The 25,595-nt window shown below is 43.1% G+C and overlaps 2 protein-coding genes and 1 long non-coding RNA gene across 3 annotated transcripts in view; 1 reads left to right on the top strand and 2 right to left on the bottom strand.

Annotated features, from left to right (window-relative positions):
• Window positions 1–6,769: 6,769 nt before the first annotated feature.
• On the bottom strand, window positions 6,770–7,596 carry LOC103232425 (histone H2B type F-M-like). The gene is made up of 2 exons (XM_007992435.3): window positions 7,150–7,596; window positions 6,770–6,806 (listed from the first exon to the last, which is right to left on the bottom strand). Exons 1-2 carry the CDS (start codon window positions 7,572–7,574, stop codon window positions 6,770–6,772), a joined length of 462 nt encoding a protein of 153 aa, XP_007990626.1. The 5' UTR covers window positions 7,575–7,596.
• Window positions 7,597–18,519: 10,923 nt separating this feature from the next.
• LOC103232423 (thymosin beta-15A) lies at window positions 18,520–21,857 on the bottom strand. Its single transcript, XM_007992431.3, has 3 exons — window positions 21,726–21,857; window positions 19,871–19,987; window positions 18,520–18,959 (listed from the first exon to the last, which is right to left on the bottom strand). Exons 2-3 carry the CDS (start codon window positions 19,968–19,970, stop codon window positions 18,922–18,924), a joined length of 138 nt encoding a protein of 45 aa, XP_007990622.2. The 5' UTR covers window positions 19,971–19,987; window positions 21,726–21,857; the 3' UTR covers window positions 18,520–18,921.
• Window positions 21,592–25,595, top strand: part of LOC119620925 (uncharacterized) — a 26,784-nt gene continuing 22,780 nt past the window's right edge. The window contains exon 1 of the long non-coding RNA XR_005237468.2: window positions 21,592–21,790. This is a non-coding gene — a long non-coding RNA (uncharacterized lncRNA). The remainder of the gene's footprint in view (window positions 21,791–25,595) is intronic.

Genomic DNA, 25,595 nt, shown 5'->3' with positions numbered 1-25,595 from the left:
TCAGCAATCCTCCTGGCCTCGGAGGTGATTTGACGGTCCTGTTGCTTGGCAATCACAGTGGGTGTCTTTCGACCTGCTCTCTGTGCTCAACCCTGCCCACTCACAACTAGGGCGAGCTCTGCATTCCACGCATTCTTCCACTCCTGTTCTGCAACCACTCCAATTCCAAACAAGCTGGGTTGTACTAGGAATCCTCTCTAAATCATATTCTTGGTCTGTTTATTCCTTATTTCTTCCTCCAGGAGCCCAGTCTCTCTTGGGAGAGCTGCGGATCCTGGCTCAGTATGGTGTGTAGGGTTGCCCAAGACTTGATATGTGAGGCTTCTTTCCTTTTCATAGGTAGGGTGAGCATATAATTTCTTGTCGAATAAATTTGGGGTTAGGTTTCAGAGTAAATGGGGCACTGTGAATCCTTGGGCTGGGGCAATAGGCAAAATCAGGATGTGTGGCCCCCCTTCTAGGGGAAAGATCTGGGGATAGAATAAGAACATCCGTTGGGGTTTGGAACACAAAGGTTAGTGGGCAATGAGACCGATTTACTTTTAACAGCATCTTTTTCATGATTTCCTTTCTTTGAAGTCCTGGTGCTTTTGTTTCCTGGAGACAACTGGTAGGGCTAGGCTGCATTAACATGGGAAAGAGACACAACACTGTGAGAGCATCTGTTTGGGTCTTAGAACTCATGTGAGCTAGTGGGACCGAACTCGACAGCAAGAGTCATTGAGGGCACAGGTTTGGGAGTCAGAGGAGACCTGGGCTCAGACCCCAGCTGTGCCTCTTACTGGCTGTACTGCCTTGGGCAAGTGGCTTGACCTCTCTGAGCCTCAGTTTCCTCCTCTGTGGAATACGAGTCTAGAAAGTGGTTGTGAAGATCCAGGGTGATGATGCAGACAGGGTGCCAGACACATAGTCAGCAACCAATGAATGTCGGAGGTACCTGGTCCCAATTCCGAGATTCATGCCCTCGGGAAATCACAGGTGGTGGAGGTGGGATCCAGTGCCGCACAGCTGTATGAACACGCTCTCCTGGCTATCTGGGCCCCATCTGTTTGCTTCGGGCTGACAGTGATAGTAGCTGACACCTGAGCCACGTGTTAGTAAAGCGGTACGGATAATGCTGCTCTGAGTCCTGAAGGGAAGTTGCTGGGGAGCAACTTTACAGTGCTCCAGCCTTGGGGCACTACCCACTCGGGGCTTTGTGTCAAGCAATTCCCCCTCACTGCCATGGAACCTGGCTTCCCATACCACCTCCTTGCCCCCGCCCACCATCTCCCTATCTGAATCCTATTCACTTTTCAGGTCTTGGCTCAAATCCTGCCTCCCCTGTGAAGATGTCCTGAGTCTCAGGATCTCCAACTGTGACATGGGCATACTGTTTGCAGCATCCCCACAGATGGATTGTGATGAGGAAGGAAAGAGAGAGTCGATATAGCATGCTAGGTGCAGTATCTGGTGTAGGCTTGTGGTGAGTTCCCTGCCTCTTCCTCTTCCTCCCCTCTGAACCCCCAGCATGCAGGCATGGTGGCCTTGATCACATGCTGCCTTCTCTTGATAGTCACTGGGGATCATGCCTGTGCTAGTTTTCTCCTCAGTTGCAATGTCACAGACGATGGAGTGTGGGGCCATATCTCATCCTTCCTCACCTTCCAGAATCCAACACTACAATAAAGGCCATCATCACCATTTTTCATTGGCCACTTTAGGGTACCATGTGGCAGGCACTCGGCTATGTGTGTAATGCACATAAGTGTAGTCCTCACTCTTTCACCTCCTAGCTCTCTTCCAGCATGTGCAAGCATTGATTCTCCTTTAATTATACCAGATTGGGTCAACCGCTACCAAGGTCGCAACATGAGTAAGTGGCCTTGCCAGGCCTCAAGTCCTATGATAGATTAAGTTTCTAGTGAATGCTTGTGAATGGGTAGTTGGCAAGAGGGACACACATAGAACCCAGAATAGGAGTGCCTGCCCCATTACTTTTACATGGCATAGGCAGGCCTGCTTGAGAGAAAGATGTAGGCAATAAAGACATAGGACTCAGTGGGTCCTCGAGCTTAGGTAAGGGGATATAGTCACTCCAGGCCATAGGGAGAAACGGAGAAGAGATTGGTCAAGTTAAACCTCAAGGGAGTTGTCCCAGGGAATTCCACAGTGGCTCCAGGATCCCCCAAAACGGTAGCAGATGACCCACCCACTAGCCATCCTCGAGGTGAACTGTAGAACAAGCCCGGGTCAAGTGAGCCTCCCTGGAAGAGGTTTGTTAGCCTAGAAGATGTTGAATCCCTTGGGAGTCCATGGTGGGCATTTCACTCCCACAGATCCTTTGGAGAGCAGCAGGCTACAAGATTGTGCGTGGACCTCTGATGCAATGAGGAGACAGGCTCCACTGTGCTTAAGTGTCCTTTACAAGTAGAAGCCAGAGGACCCTCACTCATTGCTATTCAGCCAATGCCTAAGGTCATTGGGGAAGGTCCCAGACCTTCCTGGCTATCTGGGCCCCATCTGTTTGCTTCGGGCTGACAGTGATAGTAGCTGACACCTGAGCCACGTGTTAGTAAAGCAGTACGGATAATGCTGCTCTGAGTCCTGAAGGGAAGTTGCTGGGGAGCAACTTTACAGTGCTCCAGCCTTGCGGCACTACCCACTCGGGGCTTTGTGTCAAGCAATTCCCCCTCACTGCCATGGAACCTGGCTTCCCATACCACCTCCTTGCCCCCGCCCACCATCTCCCTATCTGAATCCTATTCACTTTTCAGGTCTGGTATGGCTGGTGCCTTGGAGGGGCTGTCTGGAGGGCTGAGCTCAGCTGGGCCTCTGCACCTCTCCAAGGCTCCTTAGAGCATATCACTGTGGTGTCTCCAGCAAGAGAGGCAGACTTCTTACCTGGCAGCTCAGAGCTCTTACACAGCCAGGCATAGGCCACTCCAGTCCTCTGAAAGGATAGCTCTGGGACAGACAAACCTCTACCATTCTCCATGCGTCAAAGCCATCACGGGCCTATCAGGATCCCTTGGGAGAGGCAAACAGACCTGTCCAACGGGGCAATGGGAGGAGCATTCAGGAATAAGCAGCCTTCCTGGGATGCAGCCTATTCACACACACTTTTTGTGATGCTGCTAGGGGCCACACACAGAGCATGTGCATAAGAAGAGGTCCTTTACTCTCTGGGTCAAAGGGGTAGCCTCTTGACTGGTTTTACATTGGACCTATCGCTAGCAGGGTGACCTCTCCCATTTAGTGGATCCTCCTTCTTTATGCCACAGTGATTGCCCTTAAGTGGCATGAAGTTTCTAACCATTATAGACACTCTTTATCCCTTCTGGGGCCCTGGCCAAACGTAAACAGACACACAGAGGACAGTAAGGAGAAAATGGGGAATCAGTACTTGTTAATAGGCACTTGACTAGAACCTGGTCTCAATATCTGATCCTCCACATTTGGGGCCCTTGGGTGTTCCAAATTCCCTCATCGACCTCCTCTTTCAGGACTCCCCTAAAATCTGACTATCCACCCTCTCTATGGAGCCTACTTCAGCATACATCTCAGCGTTCGAGAGAAGACAGGTTTCAGGCCACTGGAATTTAGGGAGTGAGAACAGCAGGAGCAACCTTATCTCTATCTCTTTGAGAGCATTGAGCCCAAGCAGAATCTTTTCCATCCTTAAAAGGCAATGGAATTTGTCCCCACTAGATTTCCACGGTGCTTAGGATCCATGAACTTCAGTAGTTTTTCAGATTTCTTACTTTTGGTATGATAAGCCCTATCCGGTACCAGTCCCACAACTGTCTTTCAGAAGCAGATACCTTGTCTAGCTTCACAGGTGCAGTGCTGGAGAAACTTCCCATCTCAGCATGAGTCATACCTGGAGACTCACCCATTCCAGATACAGAAGATTATCAAGTGCGATATTGGAGAATTGACATTGGAGTGAGTTAAGTCTTTGGGGATATTGTGATGAAATAAATGTATTTTCTATGTGAAGATGTTAATTTGTGCTGCTGAGTGGATGCAGAAGATATATTAGTATGGATGGAGTGGTGTCTTCCTAAAATGCACAGGTAGCACTCCTGGCCCCCAGTGTTTTAGAATGTGACCTTATGTGGAGAGAGTCTCCACACAGGTCATCTGGTTACAGTGAAGTTGTGAGGGTTAACTCTATGCAACAGGATTGGTATCCTTACAAAAAGGTGACAATTGGTATCCAGAACTGTGAGATAAAAAATACATAGTGTTTACGTCAGCCAGGCTCTGGAATGTTTTTCAGCGGCCCTAGAAAACTAACAGAATACACCTCCATCAACAGCATTAAAAGCATAAGATCCATGGAAGAACCAAAGAAGCACACCCATCTAATCACAAGTTTCCCCTTCAACTCCCATTGAACATCCCTGGACAACTAACTCTTCCTAGTTCAGACCAGGAAACTTGATCACACATTGGGCTGTGGCTCCTCGGCTGCAGGTGCCTCACTGGCAGACACGGATCCGAGTGGAGCTTGTGCTGCTCCATTGTACAGCATTCCATCAACCCCATGATGCATAGAGGCCAGTCATGAAGATTTTCTTAAACAGAAGATTCTAGCCTGAAGAAGAGCAGAATCAGATAAATGTAAACAAGTGAGATTTCATTATGAGGGAACCTAGAATAGGCATTGTTCCTTAAACTTTTTGAGGAGTAGTTTTCTCTGTGCCATGTTTGGGTCCTTGTTTATATTTTCAAATGAATTCCAGCTTACAGGGAAGGCTGGTGAAATGCCTGACTGGACTATCTTTTCCCATTCATGCTATTTTCCCTACATTGATACTTCTTATTTGTTGTTTGGGCAGTTAAGCTCTTTCCCGTAGTTTGTGTTTCCTTAAGTCACAGCATGACAGCACGATTGCTCACTAGGTTCCCCTTCCGCTCAGTCACCCACAGAAATGCTGTATCAAATGTGTGAGCTTCCACTTCCAATCTTCACATCAATCCACCCCTTTCCTCTTTCTTCTACAATTCACCGGTATCAGTCCCCTTGCCCCCTCACTCTTCACTCCCCATAAGCAAGTCAAATTTCATTATTGACCGTGTTTTACTAATGGCCCTCTTTGATTTCTGAATTTACAAAGGGAAAACACATATTCCAGGGTAAAATATCCCAGTAGATTTGGTTTCTCAAAAGGACTTGTCTAATTACACACATGTGCAAGGGTAACTTCAGAAATTTATTTGTAGGTCTTAATTCACAGAAACATTGGCACTTTACAGCAAAACAATTAGCATAATGAGAAATAAGTCACTGAGTGTGATGTGGTGTTTTGGACCAGCTACACGACTCTGTCTCTGCAAAGAAACAGGGTTCTGCCAAGAGTCTTTCATTTGGCAAGTGTTGTTCTGGACTTGTAGGAACATTTGGTGGCACCATCCAGAGGGATTTACTTGCAGCTGATTTTGTGGGGTTTTTGTTGGTCTCCTTGTGCAGTAAGCACAGCTTCAACTATTTTCATAACGTTTCTCTTTAACTATTTTCGTAACATTTTTCTAACAATCTGGAAAAACAGAAAGTAACAAATCCCAATGAGGGGACTTCTTGGTTCTACATCCTTTCTCTGTGGATCCCAAGTGGAGCTCTGGAGGTGACCTTCCCCCTTTCCCATCTGCACCACTCAAGGAAGCTCTGGCTACTACCCTGTCCTGAACCCATTTCCCTCTTGACCAAGGATTCCTCTTTAAATGGTGGAATAATCTATGTGGCTATGTGTTGGGCCCTATGGGGTGGTTATACCCACTTCGAATGAGTTCAAGAAAATTTTGATTTTTGGCATTTATCCAGCTTTTGTTTCATGGTTTGACTGAGAGTGCCGTCCTTTACTGGTTTTGACATATGAAGGAGAAGGGGTGTTTATGAGATGTTTCAAAGTTCACAGGAAACATTTAACAAAAATGGCCATAGATTGAGCTTCAAGGCACAACATAATAAATTCCTGTGAGTTACAATCCCAGAGTATGTTCTCTTGTCCACATCCTTAGGGACTGGAAATCAATTGAAAAGGAAAGCAATGGGAAAGTCAGCACCTGCTCTGAAATTCAGCAATACACTTATAGAAAAAAATGCTAAAAATACCAAGACTTGGGACCCAGAAGAGAGAACAACGAATGGTAGCCTATATTAATATTAACAAGAATATTAATATGCCAATCTCCTGAGGAAATAAGCATTATCTGACATCTACTAATGACTGCCAATGCTCTGTATGACTTGATGTTAGGGACAAGGAACATAGATTAATCTTAGCTTTGGATTCATATCCCTAAAAGACCATGATTACAAACACTGCAAACAAAAACATCAGGTAAAGAATCACACTGCCGTTCCTTTAAACACCGGGTTGAATATCACAGGAAGACTGCTGTGGGTTCAGCTTGGGTCACTCCCCCCACATTGGGACAATGACTGTTGCTGATAGACTGCAGGTCACTCATTGGCTGCACCGCTGTACACTAAGGCATGAGCTGTTTCGTGGACACTCAGTAATCCTACTGACACATACCTGGAAGTAAGGAAGGTTTCTGTTCAAAAGGAAATGAAAAAATTATTGTCAGAGCAAACAGAGAATGAATTGCAATAGTGATCTCAGAGTCGGGGAAGCTGGAAAATGAATGGATTCTTGAAAATTTTATTTAGCTACATATACACTGTAACTGGGCCTCGTTTGCTTATTTACGTGGATTCATGATGAGGGAGGTGCTGAACACGTTTAGGAGGGTTACCTCTCTTCTTATGTCAGCGTATTCACTTTCTCTCTTGCCATATCGCAGATAATGAAGTCCTGGAAAATTCCACCATACAGTCGTAGGAGAATGAGAGAGAAAAAGGTAAACATCAGTACCTTCATAATATCATCATAAAATAACTGAGAAAGATAACTAATAAAAACGGCCATTTAGGAAACTGAGGAAATGAAACCCGATCACGGAAACACCCCCTACTTTTCCTTGGAGCATAGCCAGATGGCCACCCCCGCAGGATGCCACCCACCCCAACCTCCGGTGGGGTTCCCCTCCTTGGCGGGTCACTGGTCTTTATGGCCATGCACAGAGGTTCTGAACCGAGCCTTTGGGTTTCCCGGGTGCTCAGGTGCTCCTGAGACAGCTCACTTGCTTTTGGTGTACCTGAGGGTGGCATTCGTGCCCTGGGCCTCAGCGAGCTTGCCCATCTTCCCCGGCAGCAGTAGGCGCACGGCCACCTGGATGTCCCGGGAGGTGATGGTCACACGCTTGGCGTAGCGGGCCAGGCGACCAGCCTCAGTGGCGATGCGGTCCAATATGTCATGGACCATAGAATCCATGACACTCACGGACTCCCGGGAAAGGCTGAGGCCCTGGTGAACCTGCTTCAGCACCTGGGGGAAATAGGCGGCAAAGCTGTCCCTGAAGCTGTCCCTGCGGCGGTTGGTATGGCGCCTGCGGGAACCGCGGAGCCCTCGCCTCTTCTTCTGGGCGGTGGTGGAGTTGGCCTCTTTGGGCTCTTGGATGCTCTGGTCTTCCTCAGAGGTCGTCTTAGAGGAAGCCTCAGCCATGATGGAGGCAGCGGCCATTAGATGCAAGATCAGAGAGTGACGGTTGTGGATCAGTGAAGCGGAGTACTTTGGTATGGCCGTGTGGCTCTACGTCACAGTCCAACTCGACATCTGATTGGATGAAGTGTCACCCAGGGAGCCCGTCAACAATCCTCCCTCCATTGAAGGTGATTGGATGATCCTGTTGCTTGGCATCACATCAGCCAATCACAGAGGGTGTCTGCCGGCCTAAGCTGCCCGGTTGCCTACCTCAGACAAAGGAACACAGAGTCTTGCTCTGTCGCTCAGGCTGCAGTGCAGTGGTGCGATCTCAGCTCACTGCAACCTGTGCCTCCCGGTTTCAAGCGATGCTCCCTCTTCAGCCTCCCAAGTAGCTTGGACTAGAGGCGTGTGCCACCACACCCGGCTAAGTTTTGTGTGTGTGTGTGTGTGTGTGTGTATATATATGTGTGTGTATATATATGTGTGTGTATATATATGTGTGTGTGTGTGTGAATGTATATATGTGTGTGTGTGTGTGTGTGTGTGTGTGTGTGTGTGTGTATAGTAAAACGTGGTTTCATCATGTTTCCTCAGGCTGGTCTCGAACTCCTGGACTACAGCGATTCTCCTGCCTTAGTCTCCCAAGTTTAAGGGATTACAGGCAGGAGCTATTGTATCTGGCTGAGAAAAGTTATTCCAGGAAAATAAAACATGATATTGATACCCATTGAAGGATGCACCCTAAAAACAAACAAAAAAATCTGCGAATATTTATAAACGTGGTTACAAAACTCATACTGAAATATTAACTAAATCACATAACACACACACACACGTACAAAGATAAACTGTTTACTGCTATAAATAACAATTTAGAACCATCAAACGGGACAAACATTACTAATGGAACAAGCAGATCTCATAGAATCTTTTTTCAATATTACCTCTATTATACAATTCATTTAAATACATAAAAACCCACAGTGCAGAAACAGCTAAATCAAAAATTCAATGAGCAGCACCCTTTTCAAGCTTCCGAGAAACTGAAATAAGGACTCTAACTCATTCGCATTTGTCTAATTCTATTATTTCCCAGTCTACAATCTTTTTTAATGCAAAGTTTAATGTCCTGTGAGTATGCATCACTTACGATCGAAGTATCCAATGATAGGACCAAAACCCCACTCTCCACTGGCTCAGCTAATGAAATGTCTTCAGCCCTAGGCCTGAGCCATTGGCTCAGAATGTGAGCAGGTGACCAGTCCTGAACCCATAAATGACCTCGAGCTGTTCAGCCTTGTAAATTGAAGAGAAAATTAGTTTGAGGTGTTCATCTACTTTTTATTTCTTTGTTTGATTTTTCGTTTTCTTGTAATTGTGGTGACTTAAGGATTTGAATCCAAGCCTGTAAGTAAGCATGTCTCCTACCTCTTGCATCATATTGTGAAGAAAAGTTCTCTGAAAAGGAATTTGGAGGAAAGAGACTATTCCTGTGAACAGCTTGCATAACAGGGAGGTGCAGACTTCAGTGTAAAACAAAGGTGCAGTTCCAGAGAACCAAAAAAGGATACGACTTTTATAGAGAAAGTTCTCATCAAGGTTCCCAGTACAGTCCATTCATGCAAATAAAGGATTCAAACTTAGTTCTGATTGGTTGACTCAGTTGAGCTCTGATTGGTCAACACGACTGAGCCCTGATTGGCAGGGCAGGTGAGCTCTGGTTGGTTGGTTCAGGTGACCTCTGAAAGCTGCAGAGTTAGATAGAGGTGTGGGTTTTTGGGGAATTCCTAGTACATGTGTGGGCTCTAGTCTGCACGTGGCAGCTTGGCTCTAGTTTCAAATTAGGCTCAGTCACTGGGATCCATCTTGAAAGATGGACTCTTTTAGGTTCACATTTGTCCACAAGTTGAAGAAAAAGAAAGTGACCAATTAAAAAAACTAGGATGACTCTCCTTTTTTTTTTTTTTTTTTCAGTTTCACTGTTGTGGGGCTTTTTCCATTTCAGGCACATGTGTCTGACAAAATTAATGCACTATGATAATTTGAGACAATAAAAACACTTCAGTACAATGCTTTCTCCAAAATATGATTGGGCCTGATTCTTGACCCAATATAATACTCTTCCTCTTTCATGAGACTGTCACTCTGGAATAAGGGGGAAGGAGTGTGGAAGTGAGTGAGGGCACAGAAGATGCTGTAAAGGGTGGCTATTTACTCTTTTTCCTTATCCCAGACTTTTTACCTAGTATAGTGACCATATGTCCTGATTTCGCCTGTTGTCCCTGAGTAATTCTTAATAGCACCCCCTTTCACTCTGAAACATGTCCAAATTTACAACTCTGTACTTCCCAGGGTAACTAGATCATGCAGTTAGTTGTAAGTGTAGTAGCTCTCAGATATTTGTTGAATGAACAGATAAATAAATGAACCTAAATTAGATAAGAGACTGGCCCCTGACAACCTACGAGACCATTGCTGAATTCTGTGGCTAGTCCACACCACCCTTCTGGACCACTTGGGTACAGTCCCCTTTCCTGTACTGCACTTTAAAAAAATTATTTCTCTACAAAGCTGTCTGAGTCCCCGTGTTAAACCCATGAGAACGGCAGATTTTGTTTCCTCCATGATCTGCGTATCACATTGACTCCTCCCATTAACCCTTTATGGTGTAGATATTTTAGCCTCAACTTTTTGGCAGACAAGAAACACAGTAACTAAGAAACGTGTCCAATGATCACACAACTGATAAATGGAAGGGCAGAAATGCAAATCCACGTCAGTCTGACTCCAGAACCCAAGCACTTGAACATTGTCTTCTGCCATCCTCTCTCATATTGCAGTGATGGCACCTTCAATGCATGGATACCTAGGTAGACAGTCTAAGGTGAGCCTCCCCTTTACAACAAGTCTTTCTGTAGCTTGATCTTTCCCTGAAGGCAACATGATAAATTCAGAGGTGTAAAAGCAAAAGCATCAAGTTAGCCTTCCTGCAAAGGTATGCAAGGAACCTGATTTTCTTGTGCAACCACGGGAGTTTTTTGAAGCAGCAGTTAGGAAATTCAACCATGCCTGAGCTCAGTTCTGTGTTTCAATAGCTGTCTGAAACATTTGGATAGCCATTCCATGTTGCTCAATTGTGTCCAATACACATGGACTCCAACTTAGCATGGTTCAACTTAAAATTATTTGCCTTTATGATAGGTTTAACTGGACTTAACTCCATTTTAAGTTGGGGAGTATAAGTTTACTCTGTTGCAAATTAGTGAGAGAAAGGTTAGGAAGCAGAGAGTGGGAAAATGTTCAGGTTAGGGTTACATGGTCATCACCTGATGATCCACATTTAGCTCTGTGATGGCCAATTTCATGTCTTGTCTTTCCAAACAGGGGGATATTTTTTTCCCAAATAAGCAAGGACAGAGATCTAGGTAACTCGGCTTGATTGAGTTACAGTACCTAGATATGTGGTCAAATTTCATTCTGAATGCTTCCGTGAATGTGCTTTTTGGTAAGATTAACATTTAAATCAATGGGCCTCAGTACAGCAGACTGCCCGCCATAATGGCCTGAGTACCTTAGAACTTAAAAACAGAAAAAGAACAAAAAGACTGACTTCCCCCAAGCAAGAGTAAATTCTGCTGCAGACAACGTTCACACTTGAACTGCAACATCGACCCTCCCATGGGTCTTCAGCCTCATGGCCGTAATGTCAGCTTGTACCTGGGACTCCAGGCTGCCAGCCCAACCTGCAGATTTAGGACTTGCCAGCTTCCTTAATCACATGATTCAGTTTCTTAAAATAAATCTCTCTCGACAGATAGATGGATAAATATCCTATTGATTTTATTTGTCTGGAAATCCCCTAATACAAGCTTTCTGCACTAAAACATTGCTGCGGAGATCTGAGTGTTGTTTCCACATGTAAAATATCCGGTTATGTATCAGACATTTTCATGATTCCATTAATCAATACCTGTCCCTTTGATTAGTGACTACACAATTATGTCAGTAGTTTTTCCTGGGTCTTAAGAGATGTTTCTTCATCATTTGATATGACTGGGGATAACAACATATTCAGTTCAATGGTAAAATTGAGGACTTAATTACAATTATTATCACAGAAGGTAACAATACCTTGAACATCAGCAGAGTCCATGTGGCACATGCTAACCAGAAGATTGAATGAACTTACCCCACTTCCGACCTTGCCAGTTAATTGCACTCCCTTATTACCACCCATATAGCCCACACTCATATTGGTTGGTGTCAATTAAACCAGGCATTGCTATAGTAATAAAAAGAGGCACCACTGACTGAATGGCGACTTTGCCAGGCATTGTTCTAAGTGCTTTACAGGGAACACTTCAATTCCCTTTCACAAGATCTCTGTGAAGTAGTGTTATTATCTCCATGTTTGTGGATAAAGACACCGAATCACATAAGAGTGTTACTTGCCCGAGATCAAACAGGTAGAATATTACCAAAGCAGGAATCAAACAAATTTCTGCACACTTAAGGTTCTGCTCAGCAAAAGAAAATATCATCAGAGTGAACAGGCAACATACAGAATGGGAGAAAATTCTTGCAATCTGTCCATCTGACAAAGTTCTGATATCCAGAATCTAAAAGAAATTTAAAGAAATTTACAAGGAAAAAAACAAACAGCCCCATCAAATGTGGGCAAAGGATATGAACAGATACTTCTCAAAAGAAGACATTAATGCAGCCAACAAACAGATGAAAAAAGCTCATCGTCTCTGGTCACTAGACAAGTGCAACTCAAAACAAGAATGAGATACCATCTCATGCCACTTAGAATGGCGATCAGTAAGAAGTCAGGAAGCTACATATGCTGGCCAGGCTGTGGAGAAATAGGAACGCTTTTACCCTCTTGGTGGAAGTGTAAATTAGTGCAACCATTGTGGAAGACAGTGTGGGGATTCCTCAAGTATCTAGAACCAGAAATACCATCTGGCCCAGCAATCCCATTACTAGGTATGCACACAAAGGCATATAAATTATTCTATTATAAAGACACAAGCACACATATGTTTCTTGACACATTATTTACAATAGCACAGACTTGGAACCAACCCAAATGCCCATCAATGATAGACTGGATAAAGAAAAGTTGGCACATATACACCATGGAATACTATGCAGCCATAAAAAAAGAAGGAGTTCATGTCCTCGGCAGGGACATGGATGAAGCCGGAAGCCATCATTTTCCACAAACTAACACAGGAAGAGAATACCAAACGCCGCATGTTCTCACTCAAAAGTGGGAGTTGAACAATGAGAACACATGGACACAGGGAGGGTAACATCACACATCGGGACCTGTCAGGTGTCGGGGACAAGAGGAGGGAGAGCATCAGGACAAATACCTACTGCATGCGGGGCTTAAAACCTAGATGACGGGTCGACAGGTGCAGCAAACCATCATGGCACATGTGTACTTATGTAACAAACCTGCGCGTACAGCACGGGTACGCCAGATCTTAAAGTAAAATAAAAAGAAAAGAAAAGAAACAAACATAGTGACCCCTAGAAGTAACACCAGTTTAGAGATAGCAGAATAGAGATTTAGTGAATGACAAGATAGATCAGAATAATTATACACGATACCTCATACAGAGAACGAAGAAAGAAAAGATTAAAGAGAGGCAAGGAGACTAAAGGTGTGGAAAAACAAAGTAGGATGAACATCATATGGGCATTACAAAAATTGAAATAAGAGTGAATTTTGAGAAAATAATATTCAGAGAGAAATGGCTGGTAATTTTGCAGATCAAAGGAAACACATGATTTGCCGATTCAGGAAACACACTTATACACATCATACTAAAACTACAGAAAAGTGAAAACATAGAGATCATAATAGTTGAGAAAAAACACGTTGCCTTCCAGGGAATAACAAAGTGTGTGTCAGCAGACCTCTGTCTATCAATGAATGGAAGTCAAAAGCAGAGTCTGCGACAAAATACTGTCAACATAAAGTTGCATTCCTAGCTAAAGTATCATGAAATAATAAGAAGGCTGTGATAGACAGGCAGGAGAACCACCCAGAATCCCTGTCGAGGATGGATTTGATGTTTGTGAGGCTCAGAGTGCAGGTAGTTGCCAGTCAACAGCCACTTGTCCCTGAGGACATTACCTGAGCTGCCTTGCTCTACCTCATGCCCTTCCCGAGGTGGACCACACGCAAAGACAAATCCAGGAAGGGGTATAAAGATCTAGCTAACTATTCCCAATGCTGAATAACTCTGATGAGCCATTTTATCTTCAGAGCTTCTCTGGGTATCCCAAGAGGCTTTTGTTTGGCCTGAAGTAAGCATGAACTTCTTCCTCTGCCCATTCCTGCCTCCTTCCTGTCCGTTCCTCAGCTGCTGATCCGGGATAAGTGTCCCGCACACTAAACTCCATCACGGTGTCAGCTTCCTGCAGAACCTAACCCAGAAACAATGAGACGGGAGAAAAATTGAAAACTCCTAGTGTTGACATCAACAGAAACCTTGTTGAAGAAATTTCCGAAGAATGTCATTTAAAGAGATGTAAAGTGACCAAAAGAGTACGACTGGAAGTGCCAACAGGGAATAGTAATGCAATACACTGACATATAGGGGTGAATGAAAAACAATGACTTATGAAACGGATACAGTGAAGACTATGAAGACATTGAACAATCAATGAAATAAGAAAGAACTAAATATTATAATTACGCATCATGTGCACAAGGGCAACATCCTTGCGATTTAAGGGGCACATGACCTGTGGTATCCCACTGATTTTTCATGCATTCTTTCCCCAAGAACTAAACATTGTCAACTCTGCTTCAATTTATATCTGTGGTGCAGTTTATTCCACAGGAAATAATTGATTTCATTTGATAATTTTGAATGTAATCACTTCGCTACATGCTCATTTCTGTTAGTTTGATTCCCAGGCCTCTGTTTATAAGGATTAGTCAGATCAACGTTATTTTTGTAGCTAAGTCCCTTAATATTTTCACTCTTATTCTCCCCAGAGCATTTGGTGGACTAGTCCACATGTCCGTTATGCTCGATTTGGGAACATATAAAAAGAAATTCTTGATATAAACATCTTTCCTATTTAATCCCGTTTTTCGAACATGTCTCATACACAGAATTCTTTTCAATACACAAATTAGGACGCAAAGATAGTACAGGAAATAGCCAAGTAGAATTTTCAGGAAGCATCTCATTATTCCGGGTCCTTGAGCATGGAAACTACTGTTCTGATTGCTTCAGAATTATCCAATTCTATTCCTTTCTTGTCCATAAACTCCTGTTTTTTAAAAACATAAACTTTTATCAGTTGCAATTGTGCATCATTGGCTGATGGGGGTGTCCAAAGAGAATGCCAAGCCCCAGTCTCCACTCATTTCACCACAGAGGAACCTGCAGCCCATGAACCACAGCCATTGGCACAAGCAAGGAAGATGACTGGGACTGAAACAGAATGTGTGTTCCTTGGTGTTGCCCTATTACAGGGAAGACGGACAGAGAATGATTTTTGCTTGCTCTGTGACTTTTTGCTCACTTGCTTTCAAATGTGTTGATTTGGAGATATAAATCTGTAGCTGGTAGTGGGGCATGTCACTTGCTCCTTGCAATGACTAAGAAAAAGATGATGAGGCACTAAGAAAACTAAGATGATCCCTCCTTTCTCCTCCTGGGATGTCAATGTTAATATTCCTGGGAATGTTAATACAATATAATTTACATTGTGTTGTCTTCTTGGCCCATTGGGTGTGTGTTTGTTTTTCTATATCTATATTGCTGAGGTTCAAAACAGTTGTGACTTTCCAGTTACTTTTTAAAAAGTATTATTTATATCTAGCACTCACTTCTGTGGAGAGAACACATATTCTGGGATTTCAATCCTTGGAAACGTATGATGAGTTGCTTGAAAGCCCTGTGTTTGTCTATTGTATTGTTGTTATCAGTACTTTCAAAATATGTTGTAAATTCCCCTTCCGAGTCGGATGCCAACACCTGATTAGGATGTCAATTCAAGCAAATGATAAAACGAACCCTGGATAATCTACAAAAACAAAATCCTTCTGCAGCTCATAATATCGTGATAAATCCCTGGCAGAAGAGACCAACCACAGAGGATTTCACCTGTGGCAGAGCCACAAGTGCTCAAGAGAAAGAATGTGGGCAATGCCGGATGCTCCAGAGAGCTTCCGTGAACAGTGCAGGTGGAAAGACGGGGCCGATGGCTGATCAAGGAGGCCATGGAGAAGTCTGTTTTTCATTTTAGGCCCAATGCTGACTTACTGTGCTGGGCCATAATACCTCCACAGCTCTCCTTCAAATAGATAAACTAAGGATTTAGGGCCATTGACCCACCTTATCAGGATTAGTACTTATTTTTGAATTTTAAGAAAATCTCATAAAAGTATTTCAAAAAGAATAAAAAAGTTTGCTTCCAAAAGTGACTGAAAAAATCTTTCACAAAATTAACTGCAACAAATGTCCCCGTGTGGTGCTTTGAGACTGTCTTATACATCCCTAACAAAATTATGGAAGCTGAAGCCTCTTTTCAGAGCTGTTTGCCTTTGCAGGGATAAAAAGTAACTGTGGAGTTGTTTGAAGAACACTGCATTTCCCTCAATCACTTTATTTCTATCAGGCTCATTGGTGCTGCATGAACTTGCCAGAAGTTTTCCATAGGACATAAAAATGTCCCACTAAAGAATGTTAATTCTTGCATACAGTTCTAAGCACTTAGTCTCGTGAGTAGTCATTTTTGTAAACATTGAATGATTAGGACTTTCTTCTTGTGTGTTGCCTTTGTAAATTCAGAAAGTATACTGGAGCGTAGTGAAATGTTTAAAATGCACCATAATCCAGCTGTGGAATGCTGACTAGAAGTGTAAGGGTGACTGACATAGACAAATTATAGGCAAGGGAAAGGAGAAGTAGGTCTTGATGTTGAAGACTGGAATGGGAAATGAATACATCTGATTATCCGTCTCTGTGGCTGAAAGCAGGTAAAGGGCAATAAGTGAGCATCGGTGATCTAATGGTGTGTTTTGCTGAAAGAAGGGACTAAAGGAATTGGCGTGCATCATGTAACTAACAAATTATAAGCATCATACCAAGAAAAACAGTAGTAGCAGATCAAGGATACCCTCATTAACTTTTGTCAAGATGATCCGTATCAAGGAATTCCCATTGAAATGCATACTATTCCTGTGAACAGTTTGTATACCATGGAGGTGCAGACTTCAGTGTAAAACAAAGGTGCACTTCCAGAGAACTGCAAGGAGCTGAGCAACTCTACTGGACAATTGCCTCAGGCAGAAGATAAGGTACTGTTGACTAACATGGTTACTTCCAAGGTTCAAATTCTCTGGCTACACTAAGCCCTGTGACTGTGTCACCTCATCAGCACTTGATCAAAATTGACCTACCTATTGTTTTGATTTTGAAACTTTAAGCTATAGCAGAGAAAACAGCTTCCACTTCATGTAATCCCACTGATTATTTAAGAATGTGAGCCCTTAGAAAGGGGGAGGTAAGATAATACTTGAAGTTGAAAATAGGTATGAACGGTATAATCTGTCTTTGTAGGAAGATATGTACATTAATAGATCACAAGTCTGGATGGTTAATACTTCTAATTGGTGGAATTATAGGTGATTTGTTTTTATACACATGATTAAATTAGGCTGGGCATGGTAGCTCATGCCTGTAATCCCAGCACTTTGGGAGGCTGAGACAGGCAGATTGCTTGAGCCCAGGAGTTCAAGACCAGCCTGGGCAACATAGCGAGATCTCATCTCTACTAATAATCAGAAAGATTAGCTGGGTGTGGCGGCATGTGCCTGTAGTCCCAGGGACTAGGGAGGCTGAAGTGGGAGGATTGCTTGAGCCCAGGAGGTCAAGGCTGCGATGAGCTATGATTGTACCACTGCACTCTAGCCTAGGTGACAGAGCAAGACCCTGTCTCATAAAAATAAAATAAAATAATAATTTTTAAAAAGGTATAAAAGTATTGTTTAAAGGCAGGAATTAAAATTCATGCATTTATACATATTCCTTATTGTATTAGCTCAGGCTACCATAACAAAATACTATAGACTAGATGACTTAAACAACAAAAATTTACTTGCTCACAGTTCTAGAGTCTAGAAATCTCAAGTCGATGTCCAGCACAGTCACATTCTGGTGAGGGCTCTCTTCCTGGCTTGTAGATAGCCACCTTCTTGCTGTGTCCTCGCAAGTTGCAGACTGGTCTCTCTCTCCTTAGAAGGCCATGGTCCTATTGGATGAGGCCCTGACTGTTATCACTTCATAACCTAAATTACCTCTGAAACAAGCTATCTAAAGATACAATAACACTAAGGATTAGGGTTTCAACATATGAATTGGGGGGTCACAGGTGACAAAATTCATCCATAGCATTTATGCTCACCATGAACACTAGAAATGTTTAGTTCATAAAACAGCAAATTCTGTTCAGTAGAAAAAATCATACCAGAAGTTCGGTGCTACAGGTCATTAGAAGATGTGATGTGCTTAATATGGTGTTTGTTAGGAAGTGCCTCCTGCCCCTTTCTCCATCCAAGTTCAGTCTTGGATGTTAACTCCCATTAAGCTGAAAAATACTTTCCAGAAGGAAAGAGAGCCAAGCTTGAATTCCAGCCCTTATTCACCTTGAGCAGATCACATCAGACCCTGTTTTCATTGCTTCATTCTGCAATAAGATTAGTCCACATGACCTTCTCTCCCAAGGTTCTCTTAACTCTGTGATTCCAACTCTAAAGAAAAAGCACCTACCATCCCCAAGTCAGGACTCACTGGACCTGGACGGAATTGAGTATTTCCCCCCAGGAATAATCTGCTAAAAGTTTTCCTTCAACCATTTTGTTCGGCTGAAAGGGTAGCCTTGTGTACTTTTCATTCCTTAAACTACCTACCAGAATGAACCACAACAGTCACACGATAACTATTATATTTATTATTTTATTGCTACATTGGAAGTGAAAATAAACTATAAGAAGCTGCAAAAGGATGCAACCTCATGAAGATTACAAAACAATTGAGGCATCCATTGTAGAAAGTTAAAATTGGCTTATCCTGTATGAGGTGCAAGGACTACGTACACAAAGGTCATCAATGGCAAGATTATTGACAGCATCTGCCATTTGGAATTTACATACCAATGGGAAGTTTAAAAAGGAACTTAAGGAAACATTCACTACCCCTGACCTCTTAGCCAGGGAATACAGTTGAGAAGAAATCAGAAGATGCCTGAAATCTTTACAAACACATAGGGTTACAAAAAAACACACCCAAAACCAAGACTGTCACACAATGTTGAAATCTGCTCTTTGGAGGAGATTCCCATTTTACGATGTTTGAACACACTCTTTCTCCTGCTGGATAGCTGGGGGGATAAAAGAAACAAAACATTACAAAAGAATTTTCCTAAGACTAAGTTCAGCTTCTTCCAAAAGAGCTCTTTGTAAATCATTGAAGGCTGCTATATAAGCTTTAAATTTAGAATGCCAAGGCATTAACCACAAAACTCACAGTGGGGTGTGTGTATGCATGCGTGTGTATGTTAACCACCTGAACATTCATTAGAAACTACATCAACTGTAGGGTTTGTTTTTCCAAATGCTGTTGTCATTTTTTTAGACTATTCAAGACAGAGGAGTAAGTGAAGCACTTTCTTCAGATTTATCTATCACTACACAGTTAGGAAATTAGATACTTTCAAATAATTTTAACTAATGTTGCAACTCTCAAATAAAAGTGACATAACAAAAAGTGCCCCTCAGCCTTTGTGAATATGCTTAGAGTTTCTCCAGCAGGGTCTAACTCCAGAGGGCAAAACCCATCCCTTGAATCTGAGAGCTTTGAGTACACTAAGATCTAAATTTGTTGTCTCACCTTATCTTGTCATCAGATATAGAAAGCCAAAACTGCAGTCTACAGGGTTATTTAGGGATATTATGGACTCAAATTTCTAAATGCAGAAAAATGCCAAATACCCAAAAGTAGACAAAAACTAAGTGTTTTTTAGTGCTACATCCAATATCCCAAGATTGGTTTTAACGTGGTTTTAATAATTTTCTAACAAGAAACTAGTTTTTTATTCCCCTATCACTACTGGGCCCCCATCATATGAGAACCAGAAGAAAACTATTTGCTAGTTTTAACTGCTGCATTAAATACCATGGTACTCTAATTATTGCTTACTTTGCATCAAAAATTTACTAGAAGATAGGTTTATTTAGTGAACCTATTAACTTTCTCTATTGTTTGTTTCCATCAGAACCCCCCATGACTTACTTTCCTTTGAAGGAAGAGTATTTTTTTCTTCAGTATTAGTTTTCTTCAGTTTTGACCTGTCAAACTTCTCCACTTCCGACAAGTCTGGTTTATCACTCATCTTGACTAGAAGAAAGCCTGAAAAGAAAAAAACATTTTTAAGAAAACGTACATGGCAGAACTATCTTCGGACTAACGGGTCACAAGCAAAAAAATTCACATTTCCTATCAGTGTATATTCTACCTGCTTATTTTCAACAGAAAAACAGCAACACATCTTAGAAAATCCCAGCACTTTGGGAGGCCGAGGTGGGCGGATCACTGGAGGTCAGGAATTCAAGATCAGCCTGGCCAATATGGTGAAACCCCATCTCTACTAAAAATACAAAAATTAGCCAGGCATGGTGGCGGGCGCCTGTAATCCCAGTTACTCGGGAGGCTGAGGCAGGAGAATTGCTTGAACCTGGGAGACTGAGGTGGCAGTGAGCCGAGATTGCACCACTGCACTCCAGCCTGGGCAACAGAGCAAGTGTCTATTAAAAAAAAAAGTTATATTTTTGTTAAAATAATTTCAACTCTACATCATTAGCCCATTTCTGATAGGCAGTAAATGCCACTACATCAGAACGCACTATAAACCAAGGTGCCCTAGAAACCCAGAGCCAGTATGTCGGACTCTTAAAATCATAGCAAGAGTAAAACGGAGGTGATAGAAGCACAAGAGCAGATAGGGATAGAAGAAAAAGTAAAGACTGACTTTAAACAAGTAATTATTTTGTAACAGGAGATAGCACTATTTGAGCATCTTCACTTTCTATTAAATTACTTTTGGTTTTTGGCATTTTTCTTGAGAGATGGGGGGCAGCACACAAAACAGAGTGGCATAAGTTGTACTAATTTCTTTCTATTTTAAATCCCCAAAGACGATAGTACATTAAGGCACTACAGTGCACGCCTCATAGCTCCTTGTGGCACTGGTTTGTAAACGTTGTAAGAAGAGATAGCTAACTAGGATCAGACCCATGACTTCAGCAGAATGGGATAAACCAAAAAGAAGTGAGTCTTCTTTCACCATGTTTTCTCTGCAAAGAGACAGGCAAGGAGATGAGACTCAGAAGTCCGTGGCTATGGACCTGACGAAATGCCTGGTGCCCTGTGAGCATCCCGAGTTTGTCCAAAAGAGACAATAGGGTATCCCAGAAATCGGAAGGCAGAGCTCTCATAAGCGAGCCCGGCCCCACCCTGGTGGAGTAAGATACTATGTCTAGTGCTTGGAGTAGAATGGAGAGGCCCCCAAGCAGCCAGAAGTGCCGAACATGCCTCCATTCCATCGAGGTTACCCTAAGACCCTCCTCTGCCAAGCGATCAGATGCCAAGCTCCGAGCTGGGAAACTGGAACTAACAAATAAATAACAGCAGGGCCAGGTGCATAGGCCAGTCTGTCAGGAGCAGCTTGCATACCTTTTCAAATAACTATTAGCGTTGTCTGGCGCCCAGTGTAACGGCCACGGGATGGGAGGGAACGAGGGCCCAGCCCCAGAGGGCCCATTCCGGGCGGCCCCCAAACTCCTCATCCTCAAAGCCTCCGACATGCAGCTACCGCGGACCGGTCGCTTTAAGGGTCTGTCCCCACCCCCTATCCCTGGGTCTTGTTCCCAGGACCTGCACCCTGCAGGGCTGGACGTCGCGCGCAGAAGGCGGCGCCCGGGGCAGGCAAAGGCGCAGACTCGCCAGGCCTGGCGGCGGCGCAGACGCAAAGCGCCAGTCCCAACCCCGGCCCCTCTGGCTCCCGAAGGCGCGGCATCCTCCGCCTCGCGACCCCGAGGCCTCCCTGTTCCCATGGTCCTCTGGCTCCTGCGAGGCCGCAGGTCCTCACCTGAAGGCTTGAAGACTCGTGAAAAGCTGTCCGCGGGGCTGAGACCCAGGATCGCTCTGGACCAGGTTAGCGTTCCCGCCAGAGGCCTGCAGCGCTAAGCCCTGCAGCAGACCCCGCCCCAGCCCTGTCTGATTGGCCCAGGGTTTCCGGACTCGTTTCCTTCCCCTCCTCCGCTTCAGCCTCCAGAGCCTGCCCACCATCTCCTCTATGATCAGGGGCTTGGTGACATCAGAGCAGACCCCGCCTCCCCAGGCTCCACCTCCCAGGCCTCTCCCACTGCTTTAGTCCTGAGGGTCCACATTCCCTTAATCCTAAGTACCCTCACTCTTTCACAATAACAGAGACCTCTGCGTTAAGCAGACACATCTTGCCCAGTGAGCTTAGAACATCTGGAACACTGAAGTCCAAGCCGAATGACCGGTATTTAGGCTCTCTGGGCTTTTTATAGCCACTGGGGCCTAAGGACGCTATGAAAACCTAACAGTAGGTTGGAAGTGGGGCTCGGTGTTGTCTGCTCTAATCCTTAGCCAGGTCGTGGAGTAGGGGTGCTTATGATGAGGGTGGGTGGTTCAGGGCCATTCACCCCTACAACTGGACATTTCTGTGACAGTAGTGCTCTCCTACAAAATGTAGCAGTCACATTTGCAACTTTCTCGGCCACGGAACCCGATAGCAATCAGTTGATAATCACAGAACAACTGAAGCTATTCACCTTTATATCCCCAATCCCTAGCACTTTGGCCCACAAGACACATTGGTTGTGGAGATGTCTATAGATTGAAGTAATAAATCTGTGACAGGGAGGAATTTTTGAACAATAGCACCACCCAGTGTCTATTGGAAGAGAAAATTGAGGATCCGGTATTTACTTGAAAGGACTAAGTGTTCAGGATCATTTTCTGGATGCTTATCCAGAACCTTAGAGCATTAAGGTGAGGTGGAGGTAGAACTATGTCTTTAGCTTGTACCCCATGTATGGTGGTACAGATTTATATAGTTCAGAAATCACTCTTTCCACAGGGATTTCTCAAGCCTTCCCCACCTCACTTCATTCCCTTTTCTTTGCTCTTGTAGCACTTTCTGTTAATTTGAAAATTGTGTATGCTTGTTGGAGAAACTTTTAAAACAGAAAAGCATACTCATTCAACAAATAATATTAATTGAGTAGCTACAATGTCCCTGGCATTAAATATAATAAACACCAGTGTTTCCACTACTCAGATTTCAATGTTGTTAACATTTAGGTATATTTACTTTGTCTTTCTTTTAAGGAATGAAAACTTTACAGAAAAAAAATTGAGGTTTCCTTGACCTTCACTCCATTTCCATTCACCTTCCCTCTTCCCCAGGGGTACTCCTATCCTGAATGTGATGCGTAACTTCCAGCGTATTTTTTTTAACTTTTAAGTTCAGGGGTACATGTGCAGGTGTGTTACGTAGCTAAACTATGTCATGGGTGTTTGTTCTACAGATTATTTCATCACCCAGATATTGAGCGTAGTACCCATTAGGTATTTTTCCTGGTCCTCTCCATCCTCCCACCCTACACCCTCTGGCAGGTCCCAGTGTGTGTTGTTCCCCTCTGTATCCATGTGTTCTCATCATTTAACTCCCACTTGCAAGTGAGAACATGCGATATTTGGTTTTCTGTCCCTGCATTAGTTTGCTAAGGATAATGGCCTCCAGCTCCATCCATGTCCCTGCAAAGGACATGATCTCTTTCTTTTCTATGGCTGCATAGTATTCCATGCTGTATATATACCACATTTTATTTATCCAGTCTATGATTGATGGGCATTTAGGTTGGTTCCATGTCTTTACTACTGTGAATAGTATTGCAATGAACATACCTGTGCATGTGTCTTTATAATTGAACAATTTCTATTCCATCAGGTATATACACAGTAATGGGATTGGCAGGTCAAATGGTATTTCTGTCTTTAAGTCTTTGAGGAATTGCCACACTGTCTTCCACAATGGCTGAACTAATTTATACTCCCAGCAACAGTGTACAAGTATACATTTTTCTCCACAACCTTGACATCATCTGTTATTTTTTCACTTTTTAATTATAGCCATTCTGACTGGCATGAGATGGTATCTCCTTGTGGTTTTGATTTACAGTTCTCTAATGATCAGTGATGTTGAGCATTTTTTAAATATATGATTGTTGGCCACATGTATGTCTTCTATTGAAAAGTGTCTGTTAACATCCTTTGCCCACTTTTTAATGGGGTTTGTTTTTCTCTTGTATGTTTATTTAAGTTCCTTATAGATGCTGGATATTAGACTGTTATCAGATGCATGGTTTGCAAAAATGTATTTCCCATTTTGTAGGTTGTCTGTCTATTGATAGTTTCTTTTGTTGTGCAGAAGCTTTTGTTGCAATTGCTTTTGGCATCTTCGTCATGAAATATTTGCATGTGCCTACATCATAAATGATATTGCATAGGTTGTCTTCCAGGGTTTTTATAGTTTTGAGTTTTACATTTAAGTCTTTAATCCATCTTGAGTTAATTTTTCTATATGATGTAAGGAAAGAGTCCAGTTTTAATCTTCTGCATATGGCAACCACTTATGGGAACACAATTTGTTGAATAGGGAACCTTTCCCCATTGCTTGTTTTTGTCAGGTTTGTCAAAGATCATATAATTGTAGGTATGTGGTCTTATTTCTGGCTTCTCTAGTCTGTTCCATTGGTCTGTGTGCCTGTTTTGTGCCAGTACCATGCGGTTTTGGCTACTGTAGCCCTGTAGTATGGTTTGCCTCCAACTTTGTTCATTTTGCTTAGGATTGCCTTGGCTATTTTTTGGTTCCATGTGAATTCTAAAATATTTTTTCTAGTTCTGTGAAAAATGTCAATAATAGTTTAATAGGCATAGCATTGGGCAGTATGACCCATAAATTGCTTTGGGCAGTATGACCATTTTAATGATATTGATGTTTCCTATCCATGAACGTGGAATGTCTTTCCATTTGTTTGTGCTGTCTGATTTATTTGAGCAGTTCTCCTTTTTTATTTGTAGTTCTATTGTATTTTTTAAGAAAAATTTCGCTTCCCTAGTTAGCTGTATTCCTAGGTGTTTTATTCTTTGTGTGGCAATTGTGAATGGGAGTCCATTTCTGATTTGGCTCTTGGCTTGACTGTTGTTGGTGTATAGGAATGCTAGTGATTTTTGCACATTGATTTTGTATCCTGAGACTTTACAAAAGTTGCCTATCAGCTTAAGAAGCTTTTGGGCTGAGACGATGGCGTTTTCTAGTTATAGGAGCATGTCATCTGCAAACAGGGATTATCGGGGAAAAACCCACCCCCGATATTCAACATGGGTTATTTTCTATTTGCCTAAGCGTCAGCTGCTCTGAGAAATAAAGGGAAAGAGTACAAAAGAGAGAGATTTTAAAGCTGGGTGTCCAGGGGAGACATCACATGTTGGCAGGTTCTGTGATGCTCCCTGAGCCGTAAAACCAGCAAGATTTTATTAGCGATTTTCAAAAGGGGAGGGAGTGTATGCATAGGGTGTGAGTCAAGAGATCACATGCTTCACAAGGTAATAAAATATCACAAAGCAAATGGAGGCAGGGCGAGATCACAGGACCACATGACAGGGCAAAATTAAAATTGCTAATGAAGTTTTGTGTACGCATTGTCATTGATAACATCTTATCAGGAGACAGGATTTGAGAACAGACAACCAGTCTGACCAAAATTTATTAGGCGGGAATTTCCTCGTCCTAATAAGCCTGGGAGTGCTACAGGAGACCGGGGCTTATTTCATTCCTTCGTCTTCAACCATAAAAGACAGCCACCCCCAAAGAAGCCATTTCAGAGGCCTACCCTCAGGGGCACATTCTCTTTCTTAGGGATGT

Source organism: Chlorocebus sabaeus, chromosome X (assembly GCF_047675955.1).
Source record: "Chlorocebus sabaeus isolate Y175 chromosome X, mChlSab1.0.hap1, whole genome shotgun sequence".
Lineage (NCBI taxonomy): Eukaryota > Metazoa > Chordata > Mammalia > Primates > Cercopithecidae > Chlorocebus > Chlorocebus sabaeus.
This window is presented reverse-complemented; position numbering and strand designations above follow the sequence as displayed.

Excerpts from the sequence above, each read along its gene's own strand:
- LOC103232425 (XM_007992435.3), bottom strand. The coding sequence starts at position 7,574 with ATGGCCGCTGCCTCCATCATGGCTGAGGCTTCCTCTAAGACGACCTCT. Across the intron at positions 6,807-7,149 it reads GGCACGAATGCCACCCTCAG|GACTTCATTATCTGCGATAT; the intron begins GTACACCAAAAG and ends GGAATTTTCCAG.
- LOC103232423 (XM_007992431.3), bottom strand. The coding sequence starts at position 19,970 with ATGAGTGATAAACCAGACTTGTCGGAAGTGGAGAAGTTTGACAGGTCA. Across the intron at positions 18,960-19,870 it reads TACTCTTCCTTCAAAGGAAA|CTATCCAGCAGGAGAAAGAG; the intron begins GTAAGTCATGGG and ends TTATCCCCCCAG.